The sequence below is a fragment of the Ailuropoda melanoleuca genome, chromosome 16, assembly GCF_002007445.2.
Source record: "Ailuropoda melanoleuca isolate Jingjing chromosome 16, ASM200744v2, whole genome shotgun sequence".
Lineage (NCBI taxonomy): Eukaryota > Metazoa > Chordata > Mammalia > Carnivora > Ursidae > Ailuropoda > Ailuropoda melanoleuca.
Window position 1 is genome coordinate 30,760,870 of NC_048233.1, and position 27,667 is coordinate 30,788,536.

At 33.7% G+C, this 27,667-nt stretch overlaps 1 protein-coding gene across 14 annotated transcripts in view; it reads right to left on the reverse strand.

The window, feature by feature from the left end:
- Positions 1–27,667, reverse strand: part of KIF21A (kinesin family member 21A) — a 153,192-nt gene that overhangs the window by 44,361 nt on the left and 81,164 nt on the right. For 8 of the 14 annotated variants that reach the window (XM_019808788.2, XM_034645385.1, XM_019808796.2 and 5 more), the window contains exons 6-17: positions 26,912–27,079; positions 24,993–25,108; positions 20,327–20,522; positions 19,738–19,927; positions 19,317–19,380; positions 14,216–14,419; positions 8,808–8,846; positions 4,711–4,801; positions 4,170–4,287; positions 3,586–3,774; positions 2,954–3,153; positions 1,776–1,883 (exon numbers count right to left, since the gene is read on the reverse strand). In XM_019808788.2, the coding sequence (XP_019664347.1) occupies positions 1,776–1,883; positions 2,954–3,153; positions 3,586–3,774; positions 4,170–4,287; positions 4,711–4,801; positions 8,808–8,846; positions 14,216–14,419; positions 19,317–19,380; positions 19,738–19,927; positions 20,327–20,522; positions 24,993–25,108; positions 26,912–27,079 (1,683 nt within the window). The remainder of the gene's footprint in view (positions 1–1,775; positions 1,884–2,953; positions 3,154–3,585; positions 3,775–4,169; positions 4,288–4,710; positions 4,802–8,807; positions 8,847–14,215; positions 14,420–19,316; positions 19,381–19,737; positions 19,928–20,326; positions 20,523–24,992; positions 25,109–26,911; positions 27,080–27,667) is intronic. The other 6 variants (XM_019808793.2, XM_019808792.2, XM_019808791.2 and 3 more) reach the window with 1 other exon arrangement.

The following is a 27,667-nucleotide window of genomic DNA, read 5'->3' on the forward strand; positions in this document are numbered from 1 at the left end:
CTGGAGTTTGAATAGAAACTTCTAAATAAATACATAAATAGCCAAAAAGTGGACATAACCCAAATATCAACCAATTAAGGAATGGATAAACAAAATGTGCTCTATCCATACAGTCGTAAAAAGGGATGGACTACCAGTACATGCAATAACACAGATGAACCTTGAAAACATCATGCTAAATTTAAAAAGCCAGACAAAAAAGGCTATATATTGCATATTTCATTCATATGTAACATACACAGTGGCCAAATCCATGCAGACAGAAAGTATACTAGAGTGGCTGTTAGGGGCTAGGGAGACGGGAGAATGGGAGTGACTGCTAATGGGTACGGAGTTTCTTTTTGGAGTGATGGGAAATATTCTGGAATAAAACAGTGATTGTTGCACAATTCTGTGAATATACTAAATCCTTGAATTGTACAGTTTAAAGGAGTGAATTTTATAGCTCGTGAATATATGCCAATTTTTGTAAATAGGAAGAAAGAAAGAAGTACAGCCTTAACACAGCAGTCATCTCATGAAAATATCTACTTTTCTCATTACTCCCTCTATCTCCTTAAACTTTCTCTTTACTTCCCAAAGTAGATGTCTACTTTCTAAAATATGTTGTTTGCTCACATTTTCTCCAGGGAGGATTTAGAACAAGTTGAGCAAGAAAAAAGAACAGAGGCTGAAACCTAACCAACAATGGGGAAAAGACAACAATGGCCTCTTCTTCCGAGGAAAAAAAAAAATCATAAATGAAATAACCATTTTGCCAGAAATTTGGAAAGAAGAAAAAAACAAACTGACTATAACCTAAAATCTTAACACAATTACAGCTAGCATGCTGGTATATATCCTTAAAAATTTTCCCCTCATTTTAATTAAGCATGCATACATGAAATCCTACTTTATGGGGCACCTGGATGACTCAGTCAGTTAAGCATCTGCCTTTGGCTCAGGTCATGATCTCAATGTCCTAGGATCAAGCCCTGCATCAGGCTCCTGCTCAGCAGGGAGTCTGCTTCTCCCCCGCACCCCCCCATTCTCTGTCTCAAATAAATAAATAAACTCTTTTTAAAAATGCTACTTTACACTTAATGTTAAATCACGGTCATTTTTCATCTTCCTATGCAATGTCAAATCCTAATCTTCAATGGATGAATAATAACCTATTAAATGAGATGGACAGTAATTTAGCCATTCCCCTTATTGTAAAACATCTTGGTTGTTTTACATTTTTCACTATTACAAATAACCCTAAAGTAAAGATTTTGACACATAACAATTTTTCTGATTTTAGATTGTTTTCTTAGTCTAAGTTCATGGGAGAAGTAGGATTCTTAAGTGAAAGAATACGAAAACTTTTATAGCTCTTAGTAAAGCCTCCTCTAATGAAAGTGGGTTATTATTCCAGGAACATTGCTAAGAATCTCTAGTGGTGAAACTGTCTGGAACCATCCTAAAATCACTATCTTACATAATACTGCAAGTAGTTCCATGATCTCCCTAGAAATAATCAATTATTCTTTGCCATTTTCTCTCATCTCATCATCTAGGAAATAAGCCTCTAATAAAACTTATAATAATATTACAGTGTTTTTATAATCTTGTATATTAAGTTACTATAATCCATATATTATAATAAATGCCATATTATAAAATTAATGCTTACTTACGGTCCTTAACCTGCACTTAATAGTTACAGTTATCAGAAAATTTTCTTCCATTTATTAAACAAGCTTGTTCAAGGTACAATATTTGTATATAACTGAAAGTTAAAGTCCACTCACATCTCTTTTACGTTGATCTTTTTTCAATTGAGCAATCTCTCTGTTTCTCCGAGACTCTGTCAATCTGGCTTTTTCTTGTTCTTCTTTCATTTGTTTCATTAGTCGAACCTAAAAAAATTAGGTAAACACATCTATTGGAGTTTTCCTATCACAACGTTCATTAAATTAATCACACGTATGGAAGTAAACAGGATTCTGAACACTTAACATGGAAATAATGGAGCTTTGCTGCACATTTTAGATGGTCAATTCTTATTTTGTGGGATTAACACATTTCTATTTCTAATGGTTTTCTAGTATGTTTCTATCAAATTGCTTAGTGCTTTATGCATTTTATATTCAGTGTTCAGTTGTTCTACAACTTGAATGAATTTTTGGTACTTATTACCACTAGCTGTGTGACCTTGAACAAATTACTTGACCTCTCTAGGTTTACATTTCTCAAAAATAAAATAGAGATAACAGCTCTATAGCACTGGACTGTTATGAGAATTTATTGAGTAATACCTGTAGAGTGCTTATAACAATGCCTTGCATATAGTAAGCACCTAATAATTTTAGCTATTGCTGTCATCATCAGACACATTATAGACTAACACTTCCTAAATCATTTTCACATTTGCTATCTGATATTGATTGTCATGTCAAATGTTAATACGAATAATTACTCCCACAACAAAAACACAGAACAAATCAGTATTCACATACCCTCTTTAGTCAAGAGAAGACAATTTATATTTTTCTATGCATGGGAAGGATAAGCACTAAATTCAAGATAGTTGTTACTTCTGGGGGAAAAGGGAATATGATCAGAAAGGAATACATAGGAGGTTTTATGTATACTGTGATGTTTAATATCTGAACAGTGAATATAGTGTTCATTATGTAATTATCAGCAATTTTTTGCATGTTCAAAATACTTTATGTGTTTCAGGAGGAGAGCTATATCCATCAGTCAAAGAAGTCCTGTTTTTGACCACATGATTTTCAGCTATTCTGAAGAAAGACTTTGATAATGGATGACTATAGGACACAACTTCTAATTGCCAAAAGGAAGTGCATCGTTTTTAAGACTGGATTACCTTTTATTGAATATGGAAAGAACCACAATAATTTTTTTGTCCCAAATGACATAAGTACCCTCAACATCAGACTTTAATGCAAAATATAATCAATACCTTTGTTTTTTTCATTTCCATCACATCCTGCTGCAATTTCTTCAATTGCTTTTCATATTGAGACTGGTTTTTAAGCAACCTTGCATGCTCTTTTTGGGCTGTCTGAAGTCTTTGTAGTTCCTTATTCATGGCTTGGAGTTTCTTTTCATATTCAGACCTGACTTTTTTTGCTTTTTCTTCTGAGTAAGATTCCACTGAACCTAAACGATCAGAGGGTATTTGTATTTATTTCTATGAAATAAAGATTTTCATTTTGCAGATTTACAACTCATGAGCTCAGAGAAAAACTACCTTCCAAACACAAACCTTAGGAGGCCAGGGCATCTGTGAATCACTCTCTCTTTTATTATCTACCCTCAGCTTGTTTAACAATTATTTAAGTTTTTTTTTTAATTTAAAAAAATATTCCCAGCATAAATCAAGACAGTAAAACAATTAGCCACAATTTTAGACAAAATAATTAAATAGCCTAGATATGAAAAAATAAGCAATATTCAACATAATAAGACAAACTCGCATATAATGTGGCTTCTAATCCAATTTCTTTCTCTAAAGGCAGAAATGATAAAAAAAAAAAAACCCATTTTGGCAATTTAGTTGGAACTTTAATTAGAATTAAATGTAATTCTTACCTAAGTTCTGGAGCACCTGGTCTCTCTCAAGCTGAGTGTCCCGAATTTTATGTTGCAGCATCATTAGCTTCTCTTCATACTGCTTTTTCAGTGTCTGCAGTCTTTTCTGGCTGTTTTCTAGTTCATCAATCAGCTTTTGCTTGATTGCAATTTCACAAGTAATGTTTGCTAAGTCTGCTTGATAATTGGCTATTTACAAAAGAAGAAAATAAACATACTGTAATAGGCCACAATATCATACTTCTAACTTTCAAGTAAGAGCATGAAAACCATCATCTATATTCAGGTATTCACTTAACAGCTGTAAGGAAAATGTCCTGGATAAACCAAAAACTAAAAAAGAGGTGAACAAGAGAGATTGTTCACATTCATCAGTGACAACAGATACTATTTGTGCTAAGTATGAATGGAAATCACACAATGACTAATTCCAGGAGGGGCAGAAACATGAGGCTGGGAGGGGAAACACAAGTCAGCAGTTATAAAAGCTGCCTTCATCAAGAATGAAATGAAGAATGCTTTCTGCCACTATTCTAAACAAATTCCCCAAATTAATTTTTGTCCTTGTACTAAATAGCAAGTACCTTTCTCATCTGATTCGGAATCTGAGTCATCAGAGCTTTCACCCCCTTCAATATCATCTTCTTCCTCCTCCTCCTCCTCCTCTTCTTCCTCATGATCACTCACTTCTTGACTCTCTTCCTAAAATGTGATTTATGACTATTAATAGCATGATATCAACAAAACAAACTGGTTACCTCATTGAGAGAGATTGCTGAAGGATAAAATACAGAAGTACACAAATTTCACTTTTCATCAGTGCAAAAATCATTCCACAATTTTAGGGTTATTACATAATTTTGTCTTAATAAAACAGTACTTCATCTCTCCTAGTATTCTACTCCCCCCCCACACACATAGAATGCTTCGTGTTGCACAAGATTAAGAGTTGCCAGTATTTTATGGCTCATGTTTCTGAAGAAAAGAAGTCCTCAAGCAAATAGTTTAAAATGGATGCTTGATAACCATTTCTCTTTTCTACATATAAGTTAGTATAATTATCAGCAAACATAAACAAGCTAAATCCAGGCACTGAAATGTCCAGGTTCGTTCTTTCATACTTACCACTTCTAATTCACTGCTTTCTCTTTCTGTAATACCCTTTTCCTCCTTCTTCTCTTGGTCAGTATCTGTATTATCCTCTTTACCAGCCATACTTTAAAAAAAGGAACAAAAGGGTACAGTATTAAAATAGAGAGGAAAATTGTTCACTTTTGTCTCCCAGATCTTAAAAATCATCATTTGTGAAAACAAACTAGCAGAGTTTATCATTTGACTGAGCAAAGTTATGTCTGATGCTTCAGAAGAAAACAGAAACTGCCAAACAATAGTGAATTATATCACTGGAGGAAAGTTTATTTTCTAGAAACACTGAGGAATAGATTATACCCTAAGGCATGAGATCTGATGAGACAGCTATGAACTAGTCACGATAACAGCCAATTAACTAGAACATAGGTGATTTAAATTCAAAGGAAATCAAAACAAATATGTTTCTTTTCTCACCTAAACATATGACTTTTCCTATCTAAATACGAAGATACAGAAGCTGAATTTTTATTGATGTCTTAATACATTTAAAAATAAATTTAAAGACCCAGAATAAATCTACTCACAGTAAGTCTGTCTACACTGGCTGTATCATTAGAGTGTTTAGGTCTTCCTAGTAATTATCTAGCACAGGAGTTTTTCCTCGGCCATAAGGACTTTTCTTAAAATGTTCTCACACAAATGGGTCTTTGTACATCATAACTGTCTGAGGTTCAGCCTGACCTTTGACTGAATGGGAAATTGCAGGATCTGCTGCAAGACTGGCCATACCAATAGAAGCCTCCTGTTCAGTCATCTGGTACTAACAGCTCTAACTACATATTGATGTCAGGTAATGCTTATAGTTAACCTAACTCAGCCCCAGTGGCCTTGAGAAGGAGACAATGCACACTACAGTGAGTGAAGCTTTTCACACTTAATTCACTATGACTCTTTTAGGGTCCAGCAACCATGATCAATTATGCACAGAAGTTATACATCTGTTCACTAGATTCATACATGTAATCAAACTAAATAATACTAGGAAAGTGAACTTCAAATAAATCTATATGTGAAAGATTTCTTCTTGTGCTACTGTAACATTTTGAAATCATCAAGAATTTAAAAAATACTCTAACAATATTCTCCAAATAAAATTCCCCTAGAAAGAGCTTAAAAACCTTATCAAAATACCTTTATAACAGCTATTATTTCTTTCAGATATTCTGCTACATTAAAAAACTGCCCCAAAACCTAGACGTTCTTAGTTTCTAGGATAAAAATTTAATCTTATTTAAGCTCTGTTATTATTAAACTATAATGTTTAACCCTATGTCCCAATTCTCACAGATACTTTTGTACTCCGAACAAGATAAATACTTGTCCCTTGTAAGCACTTTTCAGAGTTCTTAATTCATGTTTATTTATGTGATTATTTCTTTAATTTCTGTCTTCCCTACTAAACTGTAAGTCTTGTGAGGGCAGGGATCATGCCCGTTTGACTCCACATTATGTCCCCCAGTACCCAGGGGATGTACATAATAAATGTGCAGTAAGTGTTTATTAAATACATTAATCTCTACGACTGTGCATGAACACCTCTATGTGTCTCATGCACTAATCATGTTGGAAGCTAATGGCACAGGCTGAAAGATGCATAAAGATGCCCAGAAGACAGCATATCTGTACAGTGAGAAGGAACAACCAGTAGCAGTATCAATAAAACAATCTTAACTGGAAAGAAATCAAGTAAATTATAACAGGGTTCCATGAGTGTTGTTAAATCATTTTGTTAACAAAAAAAGTTGATTATACTGAATGCCTCTCTTACATCACTTGGATTATATTAGGGCTGTTGATTTCCTATCATGCAGTTCCAACTGAAACTCTAGTAAGAAACTCCCCTTCACCCATCATCCCACTCAAAGGACAGTACCGGGCACTCAAACAGACTATATTTGAGGTTTAGGACTAAGGTTAACACTAGGACAGGTGAATATGTTTGGAAAGATATTTCCCATCAGCATTCCCCAATCTCTCCCCTATGCAGTTTTCCTTCCTCACCTGTAAATTGTTGCAGCACACAATTTTTGTTATTGTTGATTGTTTCATTATTTAAGCTCCAACCCAAATTCTCTTTCACTTCAGTTTATAGCTAGATAACCACTTTATTCTAACCCTCCTACTTTCTCCAAGTCACCAGTACCCAGCAAATGTTACTTTTCACTTATATTTAAAAAGCTAACTCATATATTATAAGCTGTTCATGCCAAATGTAAGTTGCTACTTTATAACTGTTGTACCTCAAATATTCAAGTTTTCCTCAATAAAGTGAGACAAACTGATACCTAAAATAACTATCTAAGCAGCAATGAAAAATATTTAAGTTTGAATGTTACACAGAATCAGAGTCTTGGAGTCGGAAGGAACACTAGTGATCATGTGGTTTAACCCCTTTGACACTTAAAAACCAATATCAACATTTTTGTTCACAACCTAAAAAGAAACTGTGGCCTAGGGAAGTTAACCTGCTCAAGGGGACTAGATAGAACAAAGTGTCCTGACTCCCAGGCCAATATTCTAGAATCTGATGCTTAAAGTTCAAGTTCACAGACATGGAACATCAGCATCATCCAGAAGCTAGTTAGATAAGCAAATCTCAGACTCCACCTCAGTTTTACTGAATCAGAATCTTCATTTAATCAAACTACTCAGGTGATTTGTGTGCATATTCGTGTTTGAAAAGTCCTATCCTAGAACACAAAACTGCTCTGCTTTTGTTATCCTTTAGGGGATGATATAAAAACCAGAAGCAAACTTTACTCACTAAAGACACTTAAAGGACTTGAAAATTTTAAGGTGGAAGGGTGCTTTCATACACTACTTTAACTGTGTATTTTATTTTGACCTTCTAAAATAGAGGAAATCTCACATTTTAATGCCATAATTTAATTCTTATGATAAACAGAACATCCTAAATACATACTAGCTAGGTGAGTTCTAGTCCAACTTACAGACAATTAGAATTACACTCTCGCTATAGGATACTTTAAATAAGTTATAGAATTATAGAATAAAATTATAGATACTATAGAATACTACATAATGTGTGGAATATAATCATGGCATGTAAATTATTAAATAATTTGAAGAAAATATAATTTTTAAGCTTTCATATTTAAAATAAGATATTACGGTAACTAATTACTGCATAGTGAAAGTTCTCAAAAGGCTTATTTTAACTAAGATTTGAAATTTCTGAAGTGGTGCTTCTAAAATATTTAAATATTATTTTCTTAATCATTTTGATTATAAAATCTGGGGGGTTATTTAGAAAAAGCTATGAAGAGAAGTTCTGATAAGAAGTAAAATCCTACTTGATCCTGGTTTAAATAACTATAATTCTGCATGACTAAAATGCAAATACTTATTGTTTGGAGAGTTCAGAAATGTGCCTCTAAATTTTGCTCATATTTTAAGTGAAAAAAAGAAAATATCCAATTTCTGGCACTCAGCTCAAATACATTTTAAAAGCAACACTTCTTTTTCTAATTCAACCTTAAAAATGCCTTGTAAATCTTATCTATAATAAGGCCACAGTTTCCTGTTGCTTTGTTGCCACTTAATGTTGTTTTCCAACTATTATAGATATTTGTATATGCAAATACATTTGAATTGCAGATATAATATTCCAAATATTACACCAAATAATAAAGAGAGGAGAAAAACCCACCTGTGACTTAGCATGGGCTGCAACAAAATCTCAATTCCCACCCAATTAAAAATTCCCAATCTGTTCACAAGTTTTTGAAAGATACATTCTGAAAGTCAATGGTGGGTTTTGGAGGGGTCATTTTTTGCCTAAAAAAGGTAAGTCACCATCATAATTATGATAGTTTATTCAGAAATCACATGAATTTTAATCCAGGTAACTAGTGAGGGTTTTATTCTGAAAAAATAGTTTCTGGAAATACATTTGATGTATTTGTCAATTTTATAAAATCATCATTAATTTTAGGAGCACCAAGCTAATCTAGTCTGAAACAATCTATAATTCTATAACACATTTCCTTGTGAATGGCAACTAAGTATTTAAATGACATTTTAATAAAAAACCTGGGAAATATTCCAACCTTCTTTCTTCTCGATTGCTTTCCTCAAGTTTCTGTAGCCTTCAAAATCACGAGGCACAGTATTGGAAGGCCAAGCCAATGAAGGACAAACCAGACAGTAAAAAGCGAAAGTGATAAGAAGGTAAAAATGATACATGAGCTTGAAGACTTTAAAATAAATTTTAAAAGATATCATCAAAGGACAATACACAGTAAAAAGGCAATACATTTTGTATGAATAAAAAGTAAGTAGAAAAACAAGCAGCATTATATCTAAGAAGAGTATATCGATTATCAGTTGAAATTATTCAGCATGTAGAGTCTCCGTTTATATAACTTGATCAGTAGTTAGAGTATTGGGATGCCATTGCTTTTTTTAATCTGAAATGTTTCAATTTTCTCAGCTTCCCCAAAAAAGCCCACATTCAATGATACCCTCTTCCTTTTAAGCCTTTCCAAAAGACCTTTTTATGGCATCATTAAAAGAACTTCAAAAAGTAATGCCTTTATACCATAATATGAAAATACCATTAATACTACATACTAAAATGCTACTTTTTTGAAACTTGTTTTCTATTTTTAATATACTACATGTGAACATCACTAAATCTAAAAAAAAAAAAGTTCTATCTCAAAATTATACATGAAATGGTATTACAGTCAAATGAGTATGGTTGTTATGATATCAGTGAAAAATGGTAATTTTATTAATTGAAAATAAAATCTCATAATATCACTGTACTAATAATTAGAAACTACTAAAAGGACTATGGCAAAGGTGGCAATAAAATGGGAAATGTAGTACTTTCCATTAGTAAGATTGTTCTTCAATCAGAAAAATATAAGAAAAACTAAAAATATGTACTTAAAGATTTTGAAATATAATTTAAACAATATTCAATACACAGACTTGGGGATCTTTACTCAATGGAATGTACTGAATACCAATATTTGTCATATGAACAAAAAGACAGATGTGCTAGGCTCTGATTAAGCATATAGCAATCTTGATATAGCACACTTGTGACCAGAATTCCAAAAATATTTTTCAGAATCATCAATATTTTTAAATGAAGAGATTGGGTCTTAAGTATAAATTATTTCAAGCCAGTTATTTTCATGTGCTTGCATGTGATTTCTCTTTGTTGGCCTGCGATGGTTTTTCATAATCAACTTATATATTGCAATCACAAGAAGACACTAGCAATCTTTCTGGGAAAAAATTCTAGAGTGATATTCATCAGGGATCAAAAGGTCCAGTATAATGGCTAGGAAAAGGAAAATAAAGCTATCACCTAAGAAATCTATGTGTTTCTAGAGTTTCAACCTGACACCACTAAACACAATTATAACACAGTCCAATGAATTAGTGAAGTTTTTTATAATTCAAGTCATTTAAAGCTAGATATCCAAAAATGTCGGGATTAATGCCTAATCTAGGCTTATACTAATGAAAATGACCTACAATAGCTCAAAGGCTATGACTCGCTGGCAAAGAGCCCAAATTTTCTACGTCCAATATGCAGAATTTCTGTTTATCCAACACAACAGAGCTCTATTAAAATGTATGGATGATATGAGCTAGTAAGTAGATAAATGTTAGATGCCTTTTCTATTGTTTCTTTAAACAACATTGCAACAAGTGTTCAAAAAGACAGTGGGGGGGGCAAAAAAATAAACTAACAATCTGATACTTCTCCATAATTTAAAGGAGTTCAGTTTTTATCCCATTTAGTTCCATTACATGGAAAAAGAATGCTTCTCCTATTAAGAGGAGAGAGAATGACAAATCTTGCCAACAATTTTAACATTTCTGTTACTGAAAAAGAGGTAATACAGTCTCTTCAATTATTCCACCTTATTTTGTTACACTCCCTTATTTTCCTATTTACAACTATGGGTGATTTTACAGCTCAATAGTAAATAAGCACAGACAGGTAGAAGAATAAATCCTAAACCTCCACATATTAGCTAATTTTTGTAACTATGATAAAGACTTTAATGCAGAAAAAGGTTTAACTTCCATGTAAAACAGGACTTATGATGTCTTCCTTGAACATAAGCAGTTTCTGACATAAAAATGACCCACTTGCTACTCTTCCTACCAACACTTACTTTGTCAGGGGCCCCATAGCCACTATAACCAAAAACTAACAAACACAAAACGAAGGAAATTAAAAGAAATGGAGCTTCTAAATAATTTGTGGCTTTAGTGGGGAGGAAAGAACACAGCTATGAGAATGAGGACAGCTTAGGAAACCTGTACCCAAAAGTGAAGTCCCAGATAGATCTTGGAAACTCTCAGCGAAAAGAAGGTAAAAATCTTCCCTACATAACTTGATTTCTTTTTTTCTTCATGAAGCTGCTGTCACTCAGTATTTGAATTAATGCTTCCTCTTTCAAAATTACGAACATCCTTAGGAAGGAGGCTTATTGGTTAGAAGCCATAACGTGGATATATATAGTGTGGATTCCTTTAACCATAGATGGTTTTGCTCCCAAATTTGAATTTAAGGAGAGGAGAGAAGGAAGTAGATGATTTTGGAATCAGGAATACTTTGGAGTAGAGTGAATTACATCAGAACTACCACAGAAGGGAGGAATGGACTACGACAGGCAGTGTAAGGACACCGGGGGTCAGGAGATGGAAAAAAAAGGATGGCTAAGGCAGAAATTCACACTTTTTCCCTAAAGGTTGGCTACATCCATGAAAGGAAAGAAAGTTTCTTTTCCCTTTTTTCCTTTCCCCCTTCCCTTCTGAATTGCTCTTACCACACTACAAAATTGGTAAAAAATCACTGTATGTGAGTCAGTTGGGAAACCTGGACAATATGTATTTATATCATTTTCTAGAGAAAAATTAGTCCCAAATTCCAAAGAATGTTTTTTACTATTTTTTTCCAAAGAATTTTTAAAGGAACTTACTGTGTATGTAAGGTTGAGGCAGAATCCAAATTTTACAATGCCCTCTCTGATGAATAAAATACATAAATACGAGGGATATAAAACAACTCAACCAGAATCAATATACCTAAACAGGAGCTAGTGCCTCCAAAGAGTTCCCATGGAAACCTAGACAAACTGCAGTCACTCTACATGCTTCTGGAACTCTTTGTTCATGATTCGTTTGTTTCAACCTGTAGCAAACCCTTTAGCTAAAATGACAGCTTACCTACATTTGTAAAACAGGAATTTACATTACGTGCACCCTAAAAGTTATTAGGATCTACAGCAAAAAGGAAACAATGATAAATGAAATGCTTTAATCAAGCTGAGTAAAACAGTATTGGTTTTCATGTTTAAATCCACAAGAAGGTTTGAATAGAGTGTGGTAAGAAAAATTGTATTAAATTCTACAAATTTATATATGGAATTATATAGATTCATAAACTGGTTCTAAAGGCTGTCATGCAGTTTATGGTACATAAGAAATTTTTTTCTAGGTTCACACTACATTATATAGGTTTCAGTTCTACAAAGACACGCTATAACATGCATGTGAAAATGCTTTATAAAGCATTTTTTAAGTATCATACATGATTATTAATTTTAGGAAGCATTAATTTTTCTCATTTTAAGCCATCACTCACTTTTTTCAAGATGATGAAGATATATCTCTGAATTTACCTTATCTAGCTTGTTTTTTTCCTCACCAATTTTTTTTTATTTTGTATCACTTTTTGTTAAAAATAACATCTTTCAGTTGGGTTCTTATGTTTAAACATAGTCGTTGGTAAGGTCTTTTTAGCATTAACATCTGCTATTATTTTTACCATAACAATTACTACATCCCCCATAATCACTGAAATAGTCAATTCTTCACTTTGAAATAACAGCTATTTAATTTTATTACCTTAAAAGCACCAGAGACAAATGTTAATAATAATATATTTTTCCTTTAGTACTATTTACCAGTCAAAATGCTTATCTCCCTGCATTGTCACAAAAATAACCTCCACCAGAGGTATTATTTTAGGTACTGTGCTCACTATAAAAATGTCAAAACAGCTTAGGTTTCTATTGGGATCCCTGTTTTTTATTCATACCTAACAGGTGATTATGGTAAATTTACCTCAAAATGAAACAACAGAATCAGCTCATGACCTTGAGAAAGACACCCTTCCTCAAACTTATTATTCATGAACAAAACCAAGACCTTTAAAAACAAGTCATACTATTTGATATTTTGACCACCTACCAAACTGAATTTTACAAGAAAATAGTAAGTCATGTGCAAAAATCTCATTTTCATTCAAGCAGTATGTGGGATCACATATAATTCTGTGATCACTGTTTCAGTTTTAACTACCCTGCATAAAAGCTAATCATTAGATATCTTACTGCTGCCATAATCAGTCATCCATGAAAAACACCTATTAAGACATTAGTATCTTAAGAATGCAATTTCAGTTGCAATGCCTCTTAACCATAAATGTGTAACTCCTTGTTTTAATTATTCTAATCATTCCTTTTTAACTCAAGGACACACAGCAGAATTAACTTGAAAAATTTAAACCCCCATTTACTTTAGTCAACTGGACTGTTCAAGGAAGAAACGCCTGGTTGCCTAAATAAATTTCTAAATAAACTGAGCAAAGCAGCAGGTAGACTAAATGTCAATAATTCTACAAAGCAAGCCTCTTGTGACAAACCATTTGATAGCTGTGTCCCCTTTTGAATATCTAGCCAAAAATGCTTAAAATTAATTTGACTGCACCACAGAATCAGTATGTAGACATGTAAAGAATTTGTGAATATTTAACCACTCACACATTACAAGTGGTCAAATTTTTATTTTCCTCTTCTTTGCACCCAGTTGATTTCAGAGGAAGATATTATTAGGATGCAAGGGAAAAAAAGCCTGAAACAGTGGTGAAAAGCTGAGTAACTCCTTGTTCTTTCAAAAGGCCTATAACAACATAAATAACTTTGACATAATCAAATTAGAAGCCCTGCAGAAAATACTGAAAAGACCAAATGAAATTAAATGACAGTCTGATGGATTAGTTTAGCCTTTAGTTAAACTAATCGAGACAGGAATCAGATTATATCCATGAGACTACTAAATTGCATTAGAAAATGGGAAAGAAATGGAAACAGTGAGTTGTGATGGTAGAGCAAGCTTTGCAGAGAAGATGAATGGAATGCAAAAGCAGCTATTTGAAAAATAATAAAATAATTTCTAATAGTAATTTTACCTTGTCAAAGTCTAAATAAAATCTACCATATTATTATAATTAACTTATTTTTCTTACACACAAGTAGAGATAAACCAGTAAAAGTATATCATTATAATTTTCAGCTAATTTAAATGACATTTCCCTTATTAACATACTGTGAGACTCTGTATACTCACTGTAATTGCAAATTAAGATATCCTGAAAAGAAAGAAAAACAGGATTCATATAGCGGTGACTTTATAACACTACCTTTTTTTCTTCTTCTTTTCTTTCCTTTTCAGCTTCTCTAAATCTTTCTTAGCTAGATCTATAATTTCAATGGTCTCTTTGTCTGAGGACAGGATACTAGGAGAGAAAGCTGATGATCCACTGAAATACGGTGATCTTGCTGTGGCTCTTGTCAAGTTTTTTCGAAGGTTCTCATTCACAGCTTCACTTTCTAATAATTTCGCCCTAGTGAATAAAAATATATTTAAACAGGAAACATTTTTTATTGTAGTACACAATTCATAGCGTACAATTTACCACCCTAACCATTTTTAAGCATATAGCTCAGCAGCACAAAGTGCATCCAAACTATCGTGCAACCACAGCCACCATCCATCCACCTCCAGAACTTGTTCATTTTCTCCAACTAAAACTCTGCACCCAGTAAACATTAACTCCTCATTTCCCTCTGCTCCCAGCCCCTAGCAACACCGTGTTACTTTCTGTCTCTACAAATCTGACTACTCTAGCTATAAATAGGGAACATTTTCAAATATATTGTTTTGTATGCTAAAAGGTTATTCAAAATGTATTTCAATGTTGCTACAAGGTAGGGTTGTTGTTGGTTGGTGGTTTTTTTTTTTTTTTAATAAATGTGCTCAGAAACATTAATGTTTAGGAGTTTTTGAAATTCCCTGATTAAATAATTATAAATTTGAAATCACATTTTTAGTGCTCAAAAGTGCCAATGGTAATTAGATTAGTTGCATTCTGGCCAGTAGGCATTACTGATGTTGCTTTGTAAATCCATCATTTAAACTTAAAATGTACAAGCAGCATGGTACCCTTTCTTTCAGTTCTTCATTCATCATGCTATAATAGCATTTCCAAATCTTTGTAAGGAATAGTTAGTCGAACTTGTCCTTAACTGGCTGAAAGACATCTGGCTCCGAAGCATGGCGTGGGAAAAGATGGTATCACCAAGGAAACCTGAGTTTGATAATTGAAAACATTCTTTTGTTTGCTCAAGCAGTCCTAATAATGACAGGAGAATAATGTATGTACTGTCAGTAATATGCAAAAAACACAGAATGACGAGATTCTAAAAGAGGGGACTCTTGAAACAAAAAGGGATTCAGAGTCCACTAGTCTAGTCCTTTATTTCTACTTGATTTAAACCACCAAGAACACAATTACCTACTTCAATATAATAGATTTCCAAGGTCAATTTGGCAGAACGGTGATTGAGACAGGGCCATAAGGAGAAAGTACTATCTTACTAGATCAGTCTCAAAACTATATTGTACAGCACTTCTGCCATATGTCCAAGTATTTCAGAGAAAGATGCTAGATTTATTTGCAATTTATAAGCTCTAGAAGACACAATCAGCTCTGTGTTTTTTTACTACCAAAATTATTCATGACACTGCTGGAATCAGCTAGAAACAGAGTGTACATAAGTCAGTGACCATATGTTTTAAGTCAGTGTCTTATACATTCTTTAATGAAATTGTTTTATTATGTCTGGTGTCTTATGTGAGCAGAATAACAATTACATTATTTTGAAATGGTTAAGCAGCTGTGTACAAACTTCCAGGTTAAATGATTTCAAAATTATTTTAAAGAAGCTTCTGAATATAATGCTGTCATTTTGTTAATCAAGAGCATAACATAAGTATAAAAACTCAGCTTAACTATAAAAACTCAAAGCCAAAATTTACATTTTTCTGTATTTTCAATAGCCTGGGTACATAATAATGAATGAGATAATAAACTAAATATAATAACAAAAAAACCCACAAAAAATAATAAACGAAAATATAATAAATTAGCTATCAATAATGACCAGTTTTGTACTGGCTCATTTATATAATAACCAGACTAATTCTTTTATTACCTGATTTAAGTTTGCATTTCATAGGGGTATATTCAATGCTTCTTCAATGCTGGTGCTGATAAAGGCTGAAACCTTTAGGGATCAACTCCACAAAGCTCAAGATACATTAACATAAGTTGCTTTTGGGGCTTTTTTGATACCAACACTCTCTCTTCCCACTCATCAACCGACCCTGCCACCTGCATTTCATTTAACAGGAGACCAAGCAGTGAGTCATGAGGGGAAGGACACAAACTTCCTTAGGAAGGAGCAGGATGCATCTTAGCTCCATCACTCACTTGATCTTGGGCTGTTAGTCATTAAAAGCCTCTACTCTTTCCTCAGTAAAATGAGATGAAAATACACATTTCCCTATCATTGTTATGAGGGTCAATGATATAATGAATTTAAAACTCATCAGACTGCTAATGTATTTAATGAATAATAACTAATCTTACCAAAAAGTTGGAAAGGATATAATTATCAAGCAGTGGGCGATTAATTAAACAAATCAATTACAACCACAAGATAGTACCACATGTAATCATGCAAAAATTATGTTAGAAAAATATTTAATAACATTTAAAAATGCTCATAATGTCTTGTCACATTTCAAAGAAAAGATAGGAAAGCAATATATATACCCTTATGTCAATTTTGCTAAAGTATGCATTGAAAAACCATTAAAAAGATATACCAAAATGTTAACATCAGTTCTAGTAATGGTAGCCATACAGTTGACTTTAATTTTTTTATACTTTCCTATCTTCTCAAAAATTTCTACAAAAATTTTAAGCTCCCGCCCAAAAAAACAAGAACTAATTAATTAATTAGTGTCCATTATTATTTCACAACTAATGGGACATGTAAATTTATTAAAAGGAAACTAGTACTATTTAACAATTAGAACAAAACTTAATATATGAACATTTCTAAGTGGCAATAATCAACATAAATGTGCATTATGTTAAAGGAGCTATGAATAAATGCCTTCCAAAGATGAAGTTTTGGTAGAAATATGGATTGGAGTAGGATTTAGTAGAGAAAAAAATGATATGAGAACTTGGACCTAAATAATATCATGTTAGGCTGTGATATCTTGTTCTTTCATTTGAGCCCCATAATAACTCCTTGAGACTAGCAGATATTACCTCATTCTTAGACATAAACAAACTAAAGCTCAGAGATGTTAGGGAACTTGCCCAAGGTCACAAACTTATAAATAAGTAGAAAATTTAATTTCTATCCAGGTAATCTAATTTATATTCAAAGCTCATTTATGCTTATTCCATATGTACATTATTTTTATATTGTAAATTATAGCCTTGGCATTCTAGAAGACCACCCTCAGGAGTGGGACACACATAAGAACCATCAAAGAAGTTATGGACAAGTGGAACAAGCCATTAACTGACACAAACAATGAACGCAGGGCCTAAGAGTCATCTCTGTTTTCTAAATGGCTTAAAGAATAGTCTTATATCAAGAACTTGAAAAAGAGAGATATTAGATGTTGTGTTTAGCCACATGAGGAGTAAAAATGATTCTGTTTTGTAGGAAATAATGACACTAGTCAAGCCATTTGTCCTATAATGAGATCAGGCTTAGATATGGCCTTAGAAGAAAAGAAATAAAGCACAAGAACCAGAGCTTAGAATGAGCCTTAAAAATTGACCAGTGCCAAAGAAATAAGAGATAAAGGGAAGCAGCCTAAGAGGAGGAAGAGGATCTTTAAGAATTCAAAGATAGAAATATCAGTTATGTCTCAAGGAATGGTAAATAGGGTCTACAGAGTGAGGTCAGAGAATAAGTTTTTGGTAGTAGGCAGGAAAGAGCACTGCCAATACAGGATAAAACTGTTAAGTCCAGATTGGCTGCTGACCAGAACCAGGACCTAATGTCCCAAAAGCCTCCATCAAAAAGGTAAAGCTTAAAGATACATATACCAAATAAGGGTAACAGTTACTTGAGTAACTTTATCTGCAACCACATCAAATGTCTTATTTGTTTTCACTTCTTAAAACATTTAAGGGATCCCGTGTGCCTTGTGGAGGCAGAAACAATGGAAACAATACTCATCTCTGTCTCTAAAACAGCTCAAAGGGGAGAGGAAGAGCACACAAATACAAGATGGAGAAGAGTTAGGGTGGCTATGAAAGATGATCTCCCACTTGGTTATCTTCTGCAAATGGGTAGCAAAAATGAGATCTGAGCTACTTATATGCTCCCCCACAGAGCTCACTGTAGTTTTACTTTAAGAGAAAGTAGCTCAGCCATCAGGGCAGACCATGGAACCTGAAAATATAGAAATGAATTTTGCCCCTGAACTGCTTTCTAATCTGTATTACCCCAGTCTGGGCTCAGTGGTCTCCTCCACCTTCCCACACCAGGCATGGGTGTTCTTATATCTACTTTCTGTCATTCCATTTACTACATGTGACTATCTACATAAGTCACCCCACCTAGACTGGGAACTCCTTGTTTATGTCACACTTGCTGAGTCCAGAGCATGGTGTTTGGCACACAGTAAGCACTTGTAGTATGTTGTATGAAATGAGTGTTGAGGAGGCTCTCTATGTACCAGAGAGGCAAGGAAATTGGTAGGGATGCAATAAGTCACACATAAAAAACAGCTGGAGAAGTAGAAAAGAACAGCAGTAATGGGACATTTAAAAAATTAGAAATGACTTGGGAGGGGGCTGGATGGCTCAGTTGGTTAAGTGTCCAACTCTTGATTTCGGCTCAGGTCATCATATCAGGGTCATGAGATCAAGCCCCTCATCAGGCTATATGCTCAGTGGGAAGGTCTGCTTGGGAGTCTCTCTCTCCCTCCCCATTCTCTCTCTCTGCCCTCCCCATTCCAAAATAAACAAATAAATCTTTTAAAAAATTAGAAATGAGTTATTGATGTTGACCATTCCCAAATGGTGGAGAAAGAGGCACAGGGAGGGAAGGTACCAAAAGTAACCTCATAGATATTAGTTATGCCGGCCCTGTACATCAGGTTAGGTAAACTCCCAATCAGAGGTACAGTAACTAGAGTAGGGGGATAATATAGGAAGATAATATGGGAAGGGAAGGGAGAAAAGTAGTTTGGAATGTGATATTATGGGAAAGGCAAGTACCTATTCCCCTAGAGTTAACCTCACCAAAGGACTAAAATATCACTGTGAACAGCTACTAAACAATAAGCTCAACAAATAACAATATAACTATACTACAAAACCGAAAACACGTGCATTACGTATGAAAGAACATGAACTGCACCTGAGATCTTCGATTTCTTTGATGTAACTGTGAATCATATTACTGATCTCCTCATTCCCTTCACCTGCAAGACAGAATATGAAATTAAGCATTTTCTTTAAATTAAAACTTCAACAAAACAGAATGAGAGAAAAAAAGTTATGGAAACAAAACAATAATGCTTTGAAACACAATTCATACAGCAGATTTCCTACCCTTAGTTATATAAGCAGACAATAAAATAATATTACAAATGCAAAGGCCACATTTTGTTTCTTCAAGAATGTATTATTTATAAATTACTTAACTTAAAAATCACAGACTGTATATATACACAGATTGATTATTTCTACTTCAAATATTCCAGGTAATTCATGAACACGAAGAATGTTCTCTGCCCTCCAAGTGTTAATCCCTCACTCATCCCACCTTACACACATACCTGCTCTGGCAAGAACTTGGTTGGCTTGATCACTAACAAGCTGTGTGATTCTGGTCCTCAATGCATCAACTGTCTCTTGCATGGCTTTAATTCTTACACGCAGGTTATTATTTTCAGTCTGTAGCATAGCATTCTCATGAAACATGTCATTGATGCTTTCCACACCCTCCTCATCAATTATTCTTTTACCCTAGGAAAGGAAAATAGTTCCCTGTTTGTTAAAGGGTCTTAAATATACAAGAGTTTTGTTTAAGGATACTACACCCCTACAACAAAGGACCCTTTTGTTTCCGTAGCCTCAAAGCAAAAGAGATCTTTTTCCCTCTACTACATCCCTCTGTGGTGCATGTGTCACTGAAGAAAGTGACTAAGGAAGCCCTTTTGAAACAAGAGGTGGTCAGGTTGATAGACCGAACAATAGTAAAGGTCACTCACAAGGAAAACTAGAGAATTTTATCTTCAAAAGGAAGGAAGCCGCTGTTTGGACAGACAAGAGACTCTGGACACATGTGCGTATAAGTCATCACAAAGACATCACTGTCTTCACAAGACGCACCACAAAATGCAAAGTCAAACACATTCAACTCACGGTTTTGTACTCCATGAGCTCCATCTGAAGCCGTGTGATCTCACCACGAAGTGCGTTGATTTGCTGACTAGCTCTGTCCTGATTGACCATCACCTTGTTCTTGATATTTCTAGCTCGATTGGCATATTTCAAGGTATTTAAGGTTTCCATAAAATCTCTGTCTGAAGGGCTAACACATGCTATCATGATTGTTTGGCTGAAAGTTAAAAAGCATAATTAGGTTTACAGAAAAAAGCAAGTAAAACACTGAAATAAGCATTTTTAATATCCTGCCTTTTGAAGAGTAGTTTATCTTCAAGATACTAAAAGATTGATACTACCAATTTAAAAATAAAAGCAAATATAAAAGTCCCCGTGTTTTAAGACTATCTTAAGGAAAAAGATTTTTACTTAGGTGAAATTGGGGAAAATCAAATTATATTATCCTTCTTTTACCCCTAATACTTAGAGAAAGTACAAGTGCACATATATTTATTTCTCACCTTTTTACAAAATATTTCTGAAGCAATGCAAACAAATAATTCTAGAATTTAATCTATCCATTAGAATGACCAACTATTCAAAAGTCACTTCTTTCATTACCTACTTAATATTTCAGGATTTTACATTTTTCTTCTTTTTAATTACTTGTATCCTGATTTTTTAAAGACTTTTATTTATTTATTTATTTATTTGACAGAGAGAGCGAGATAGCGAGAGAGACAGCACAAGCTTGGCAGGGAGCCTGATGTAGGGCTCAATCCCAGGACCCTGAAATCCTGACCTGAGCCAAAGGCAGATGCTTAACCGACTGAGCCACCCAGGTGCCCTACTTGTATCCTGATTTTTTGCGTCAGCAAAGAAATTTACAAAAAAATTCTATCATCGGAACAAGAAGAATTATTTAGTAAATCCACATGTTTTATAATATAAAACCTCATCTGTGACTGAGTGGTCAAATTTCCAGAGTTTTGGGCCAGATTACACAGATAAAAATGGAAAACAGTACTTTATAGTCAAGATGATTTGCTTTGACAACCAAAGAATAGGATAGTGAAATGCTTAGTATGCCCCAGCTATTCTGTCAATGAAACAGACATGGAGATTATAATCAGCACTTACACACTAGTTGGAAAATGTACAGGAACTGCAATTAAGGAGCTAATTTACCCACCCTGGTAGGAATTTCATGCCCATCAATTCTAACCTGTAGCCTCCTAGCCTCCTAACCTGTAGCCTCCAGGTAGCATGATAGTCCATGCCACCTTCCCCCAATAATCTCAACACAGCACTCATAGTAAACCTTTAAAAAGGGGTCCCATTCCACCCATCTTTAACCCTTAACAATGCTTGTTCATCTGTATTTACTCTTAGTATTATTCAAGATTCAACACAGGTACCATCTAGTCCAAGAATTCAACCATCGATTTGCCTACTCTCTTTCTTTTCCTCATATCCTTTGTGAATCTCTTCTTTGTTGATATTATTATTATTATTATACTAAAATTTTATAGACCCCAACTCTTAGACCCTGAACTCCTAGAGGATAAGGATCATCAAGTTTCATTCATTAATATACTTTGTATAACACAATATTGGGATCTAGTAGGTCATTAGTAATTGTGCTGTGTGTCACGTATACATAATATTTACTTATTAGAGATCAGAAAGTTAAAATAATTCATGAAGAGGCACCTGGGTAGCTCAGTCAGTACTTCGGCTCAGGTTACCATCTCAGGGTCCTGGGATCAAGCCCCGTATAAAAGGGCTCTCTGCTCAGCAGGGAATCTGCTTGTCCCTCTCCTTCTGCCTCTGCCCCTGTTCCCTGCTTATGCTGTCTCTCTCTCAAATAAATAAATAAAATCTTAAAAAAAAATAATTCATGCATCTCTAGCTCTCTCTTTTGATGAAGAAAATAAGGTAATCAAGTTAAGAGTGATGGTTACGGACACTGATTCAAGAACGGGACTACTCAAAGTGTAGTCCCCATTTTGGTGAGAGTCTAATATTTGTTACACGCTCACAATAAGTACAGAAATTGAGTGTAAGCATTTTACACTTTTACAACATTTGAACTTGCTGTAATCAATGATCTCATCTCATTGAAAGGAGTACAGAGCAGTTCAAGTGTTTTCAAACTTACCTGGGAAGTCACAAACGGTCAGGCTGGGTATAGTCACGCACAGTATTAACCCACCACAAATTGGGGAGTGGGGTAGAAGAACATGCCCTTCACAAATATTTTGAGAAGCATTAGGATCAAGTGCTTAAGGAGATGGTGAAAGTCAGGAATGAGAGGAGCTAAGATTTATTGTATAGGGAAAAGATCACGTATTAAATAAAAACCCAAAGATACGAATTTCAAGAATGGTTGTATTTATGAAAACTTCAAAGAAAATATTAAAGCTGTTTACTTTTAAAGTTTATATAAAACCACAATTCTGTTTTAAAGGAAACCATATCACTTAAGTAGGTTATTATGGTATATATCTTATATAATATTTATTATGTTATATCATATATCATATTATATCATACATTAGGGAGGAAATACATCACAGTGTTAACAGTAATTACTTGTAGGGAACAGAAATATAATTGATTTTTATCTGTGCTTTACATTTTTCTGTCTTTTTCAGAATTTTTGCTATAAATTTGTTGTGATGTTATATTAAACATTACAAATTTATGAAAGCCAGTTTGGTTAAGAAAACAAAAGTCACTGAGTTATGCACATAAATAGATACAGTTTATTTCCAATAATATCTTTTATCTAATTTTTTTTAAAGATTTCATTTATTTATTTGACAGACAGGGTGTGAGAGCACGAGCAGGGGGAGCAGCAGAGGGAGAAGCAGACTCCCCACTGAGCAGGGGCTCCATCCCAGGACCCTGAGATCACGACCTGAGCCTAAGGCAGACACCCAACGACTGAGCCATGCAGGCACCCCCTAATTTTTCTTTTAATAGTAATCTGTACAAACTTTACAATACAAAGGTATTCTGTTCTCTAAAGGTTATGCAAAGTATAATACTTTTGAAACAGAAGTTCAATTTCAAAATTTTAAGCAGGAATTGAGACTCACTAAGGATGGAATTAGAAGAGGTTTTTTCTGCTGAAGAGTTACCACTCAGTAAGGAAGTGAATAAGGAACGTCTGAGACTGTAGCCAATCTCAATTTAGCTATAGCCAATCTGAAACTCCAGAGGAATTCAAGACCCACAGTGCAAATATCTTAGACTGCTTATAGGGCAAGCAAACTTTCAGAACCATTAAAGTACTCAAAAGTATTAAAACTTGTAAGGGGAGGACATTTATCATCTCTGCTTTGTTTTATAGTTAAGAAATAAATATAGGAAAGATCTACAATTTAGCAAACTTTTATATTTGGCTTAAAAAACAAAAATTGGTCTCATTATAGGAAGACCCAGATTGATACTGAAGGTCAGCATGAAAATATAGAGGAGAAGAAATATGCAACAATGCAAGCAATATTGTACCTATACACAGAATGTCCTTAAAGAATGAGTTAAGACAATGCAAACTTTACATAAAAGGAAGAAATATAAAAATAATTGAGTTACAGTTGAATTCTGTAAAACAAAACTTTACTCCTAAATCTAAATAGATTTTATATTATCAAAATTCTTTGAATAGCTGTTCAAAAAGGAATTCTGTAAGTGTAATTACCAGATCATTTTATAGCATCTAATAATCTTTCCAATAAATGTGCCAGACCTTTGAAAACACTGTAAAATAGATTCACTGTGGTTGTCTGTAACTTGTTACATTACACTATGATTGAATTTAAATGCCAAAAATGTTTTCACTTGTAAAGCCAACATGTTGATGTTTACAAAAAGGAATTAATTACCAAAAGAATGAGTTTAGCTGATGAAATAGATCAGAATTATGTGAAGTATGGAAAAAAGAATATCAGTGATATTGGCAAAGTTAATAAACAGCAAACATCCTGTATTTCATTCAATTGACATTTAAAAAAAAAGTTTTTCCATATGTAAAAAACTGTTACATTTTAGGAGACTTTGGGGTGCCTGGGTGGCTCAGTCCATTAAGTCTGCCTTCAGCTCAGGTTGTGATTTCAGGGTCCTGGGATGGAGCCCCATGTCTGCTCCTTGCTCAGCAGAGAGCCTGTCCCCCCCCCCGCCGCCCCCCCCGCCATGCTAATGCATGCTCTCTCTCTGTCTCAAATAAATAAATAAAATCTTAAAAAAAAAAATTTAGGAGACTTTGTAAAAAGCATCAATATTTGATTACCCTGTAATTACTTAGAAGACAACATGTACTTTTCAACAAAATTTTATTAGGCATCGGCTATGTGCCAAGCCCTTACAGCAGAAATTGTGATATAGTAGAAAAAGTACATGCTATGAAATTCACTTACAAGCTAAGTGACTCTGAATACATTACTTAACCTCTGGATTTCAATTTCCTTATCTGTAAAATAGAAACAACACCACCTACAACAGGGGATGTATTAAGGATTTTGTGAAATAATCACATACAAAAGGACTCACACATTCTAGGTACTTAAAAATTATTAGTCCCTCATTTATTAGTTTGCTGTATAATAAAAAAAGTTCTTATAAATCACTTCACAAATTTACTTTAAAATTAATGAGTACGTGAAATTCAGGAATATGGAGGATAATCATTTATGCATACCTATTACCCCCAAGGGAATCCTGTAGCAGTCTCGTCAGCTTAGAATCTCTATAGGGAACGTGGGTGGCCCTCTTGCTCTTATCTCCCAATGCACTTATTACATTGCCAAGTGCCAACTGATAGAGAGAAAGAGAAGGAAGTAATAAAGTTTTAGTAATTATAATACTCTTAAATAAAAAAGCTTATAAAGAATAAATTGGAGACATGACAGAATTGAGAACGTCTGGTTTTGTTTCACATTTGTATTTTGAGATATGAAGTATACTTCAAAGTCTTTTGTATTAACTACTAAAAAATGACACTACTCAAAATTTAGTACTATAATACACCCATAACTCACAAGTATCTAAACTTCTATTCAGAGATTTTCTTTAAAAATAGAAATGTGATAAAACTGGCACCAACTAACCATCCCTAGAATTATCAGAGCATCAGGTTGTATCCTCAGAAAATTGTCAACTGATGTTTCAAATTCTTCTCAACTCAATGAAGAAATAAAATCTGTAGGCAGTTTAACAAAGTCATGAAACTTTCTTATAGCAATATAGCTTCCTTATGGAAAAACAAAATTTTCTTTAACCATAATAAAAATATCAGTATGATTTCTCTGAACAAGATGTTGCTAACACAAGTATCGCTATCTTTAGAAATACAATGAATATGTGCTATTCATCCAATATTTAAAAAGTAGGTCAAATTACAGAAGTCTCTAGTCAGTCCTCCTGACACTTCTACGGTTTTTCCTACCACACTGAACTGGCACCTACAGCATAAGCACTAACCTAGACCTTGGTCAGTAATGCAAACAGCTAAAACCATGTCTTTGTCAGGACCAACGGATCCTGCAGAGACTGACATCAGCATCACATTTTGTCTTAGTTGTCCTTCTCCAGAGAAGCTTCAGTTTTAATCGCTGGCCACACTGAAACTTTACCAGACAGACCTGAACATGTTTCAGTGGCTTCAACAAGAAAACAGATCAATGGCTTTTGTTTTTTTCCCGACAGCACAAATGAAAATTCCACTGTGATTTTATCTTCTAAGAAATTCAGATCAATACACAATGTCTAGGATCCAGGTCACTCCCTTCAACACAATATTGAACCATAGCATAAGCATCAAGATGGGTGTTGGAGTTGGGAAGTCTGGCTCTCTCTACTCAGCCTTGGTTGGTAATTTCCACACCAGAAAAGTTACAATCATCTAGGAGCTGGGCAATAGTAAAATAGGACCGTCTGATTAGAGTCCCCAGATCTAGGAAGGGAGGGTGGAAAGCAAAGCAGAGAACACAAGCCCTGATGCTATTTGCATCACAGAAATTTAAGGATGCCATTACATTTATGCAGGAACAAACGTCCAATTTTATAATGAAGTCAATAGGAAAAGGTTTGTTATACAAAAACTTGCCCTAAAACTTTTTCTTCCATATAATGAAAGCATTAATTATACTAGCAAACGCAAGGTGTTTTGCAATCAAAAACACCACTAGGTAGCATGGTATTAAAATTAACTCTTAATATAATACAGGAAAATTCTCATTTTAAAACAATCATTACTTTTTTAAAAAATTGGCTGTAATTCCCAAAATAAAATGATTGTCATAAAATGTTATCAAAATAACCTACTTTGAAAGTCATCTCATGAAATATTTAATGTTAAATGCTGATTTTGACTATTTTTAAAGGTGGGCAGAATTCTTAAAATCATTTCTACTATATATATTATTTTATGCATATATCATAAAATTTAATCCAACTAAATTTATACACATGTAAAAATTTGCAATGTTTTAAAGAAAGAAAGCCTATAATGGGCATTACTCCTAAGTTTGTAAGTTTACTATAACTTTCATTTCTCAGCTCAGCACATGAAGGATTTCCACTTGGGTATTATGTATTACAAAAGGGAAAAGGACATACAAGCCCACAGTTGATGGAAATGCCTTCTTTTGCCCTCTCGCCTGTAGCTCCAGTACGCTTCAGTCTTTCTGATCCTGCCAGATCAACAAAATGAAACTTTGCAGTCAAGGTTTCAAATTCATTCAGCTGTGATGATTCAGAAATCACCTTATTATCAGTCGCATTTTCCTGCAGTTGAAGAAAATAATCAAAAATATTTTATTAATGTGACACTAAATAATCCTCAAACCCCACCCATTATACATATATTAATGTATAATAATCATCAAAAATATTTTATTAATGTGACACTAAATATCCTCAAACCCCACCCATTATACATATATACATTATACATATATTAAGTAATTAAATATAAATATAAATATATTTTAATACATATAATATTCAAAAGGAGGCAAGTAGCCAAATAAATTTCAGCTGTGATGATTCAGAAATCACCTTATTATCAGTCGCATTTTCCTGCAGTTGAAGAAAATAATCAAAAATATTTTATTAATGTGACACTAAATATCCTCAAACCCCACCCATTATACATATATTAATGTATAATAATCATCAAAAATATTTTATTAATGTGACACTAAATATCCTCAAACCCCACCCATTATACATATATACATTATACATATATTAAGTAATTAAATATAAATATAAATATATTTTAATACATATAATATTCAAAAGGAGGCAAGTAGCCAAATAAATATCAGCTGTGATGATTCAGAAATCACCTTATTATCAGTCGCATTTTCC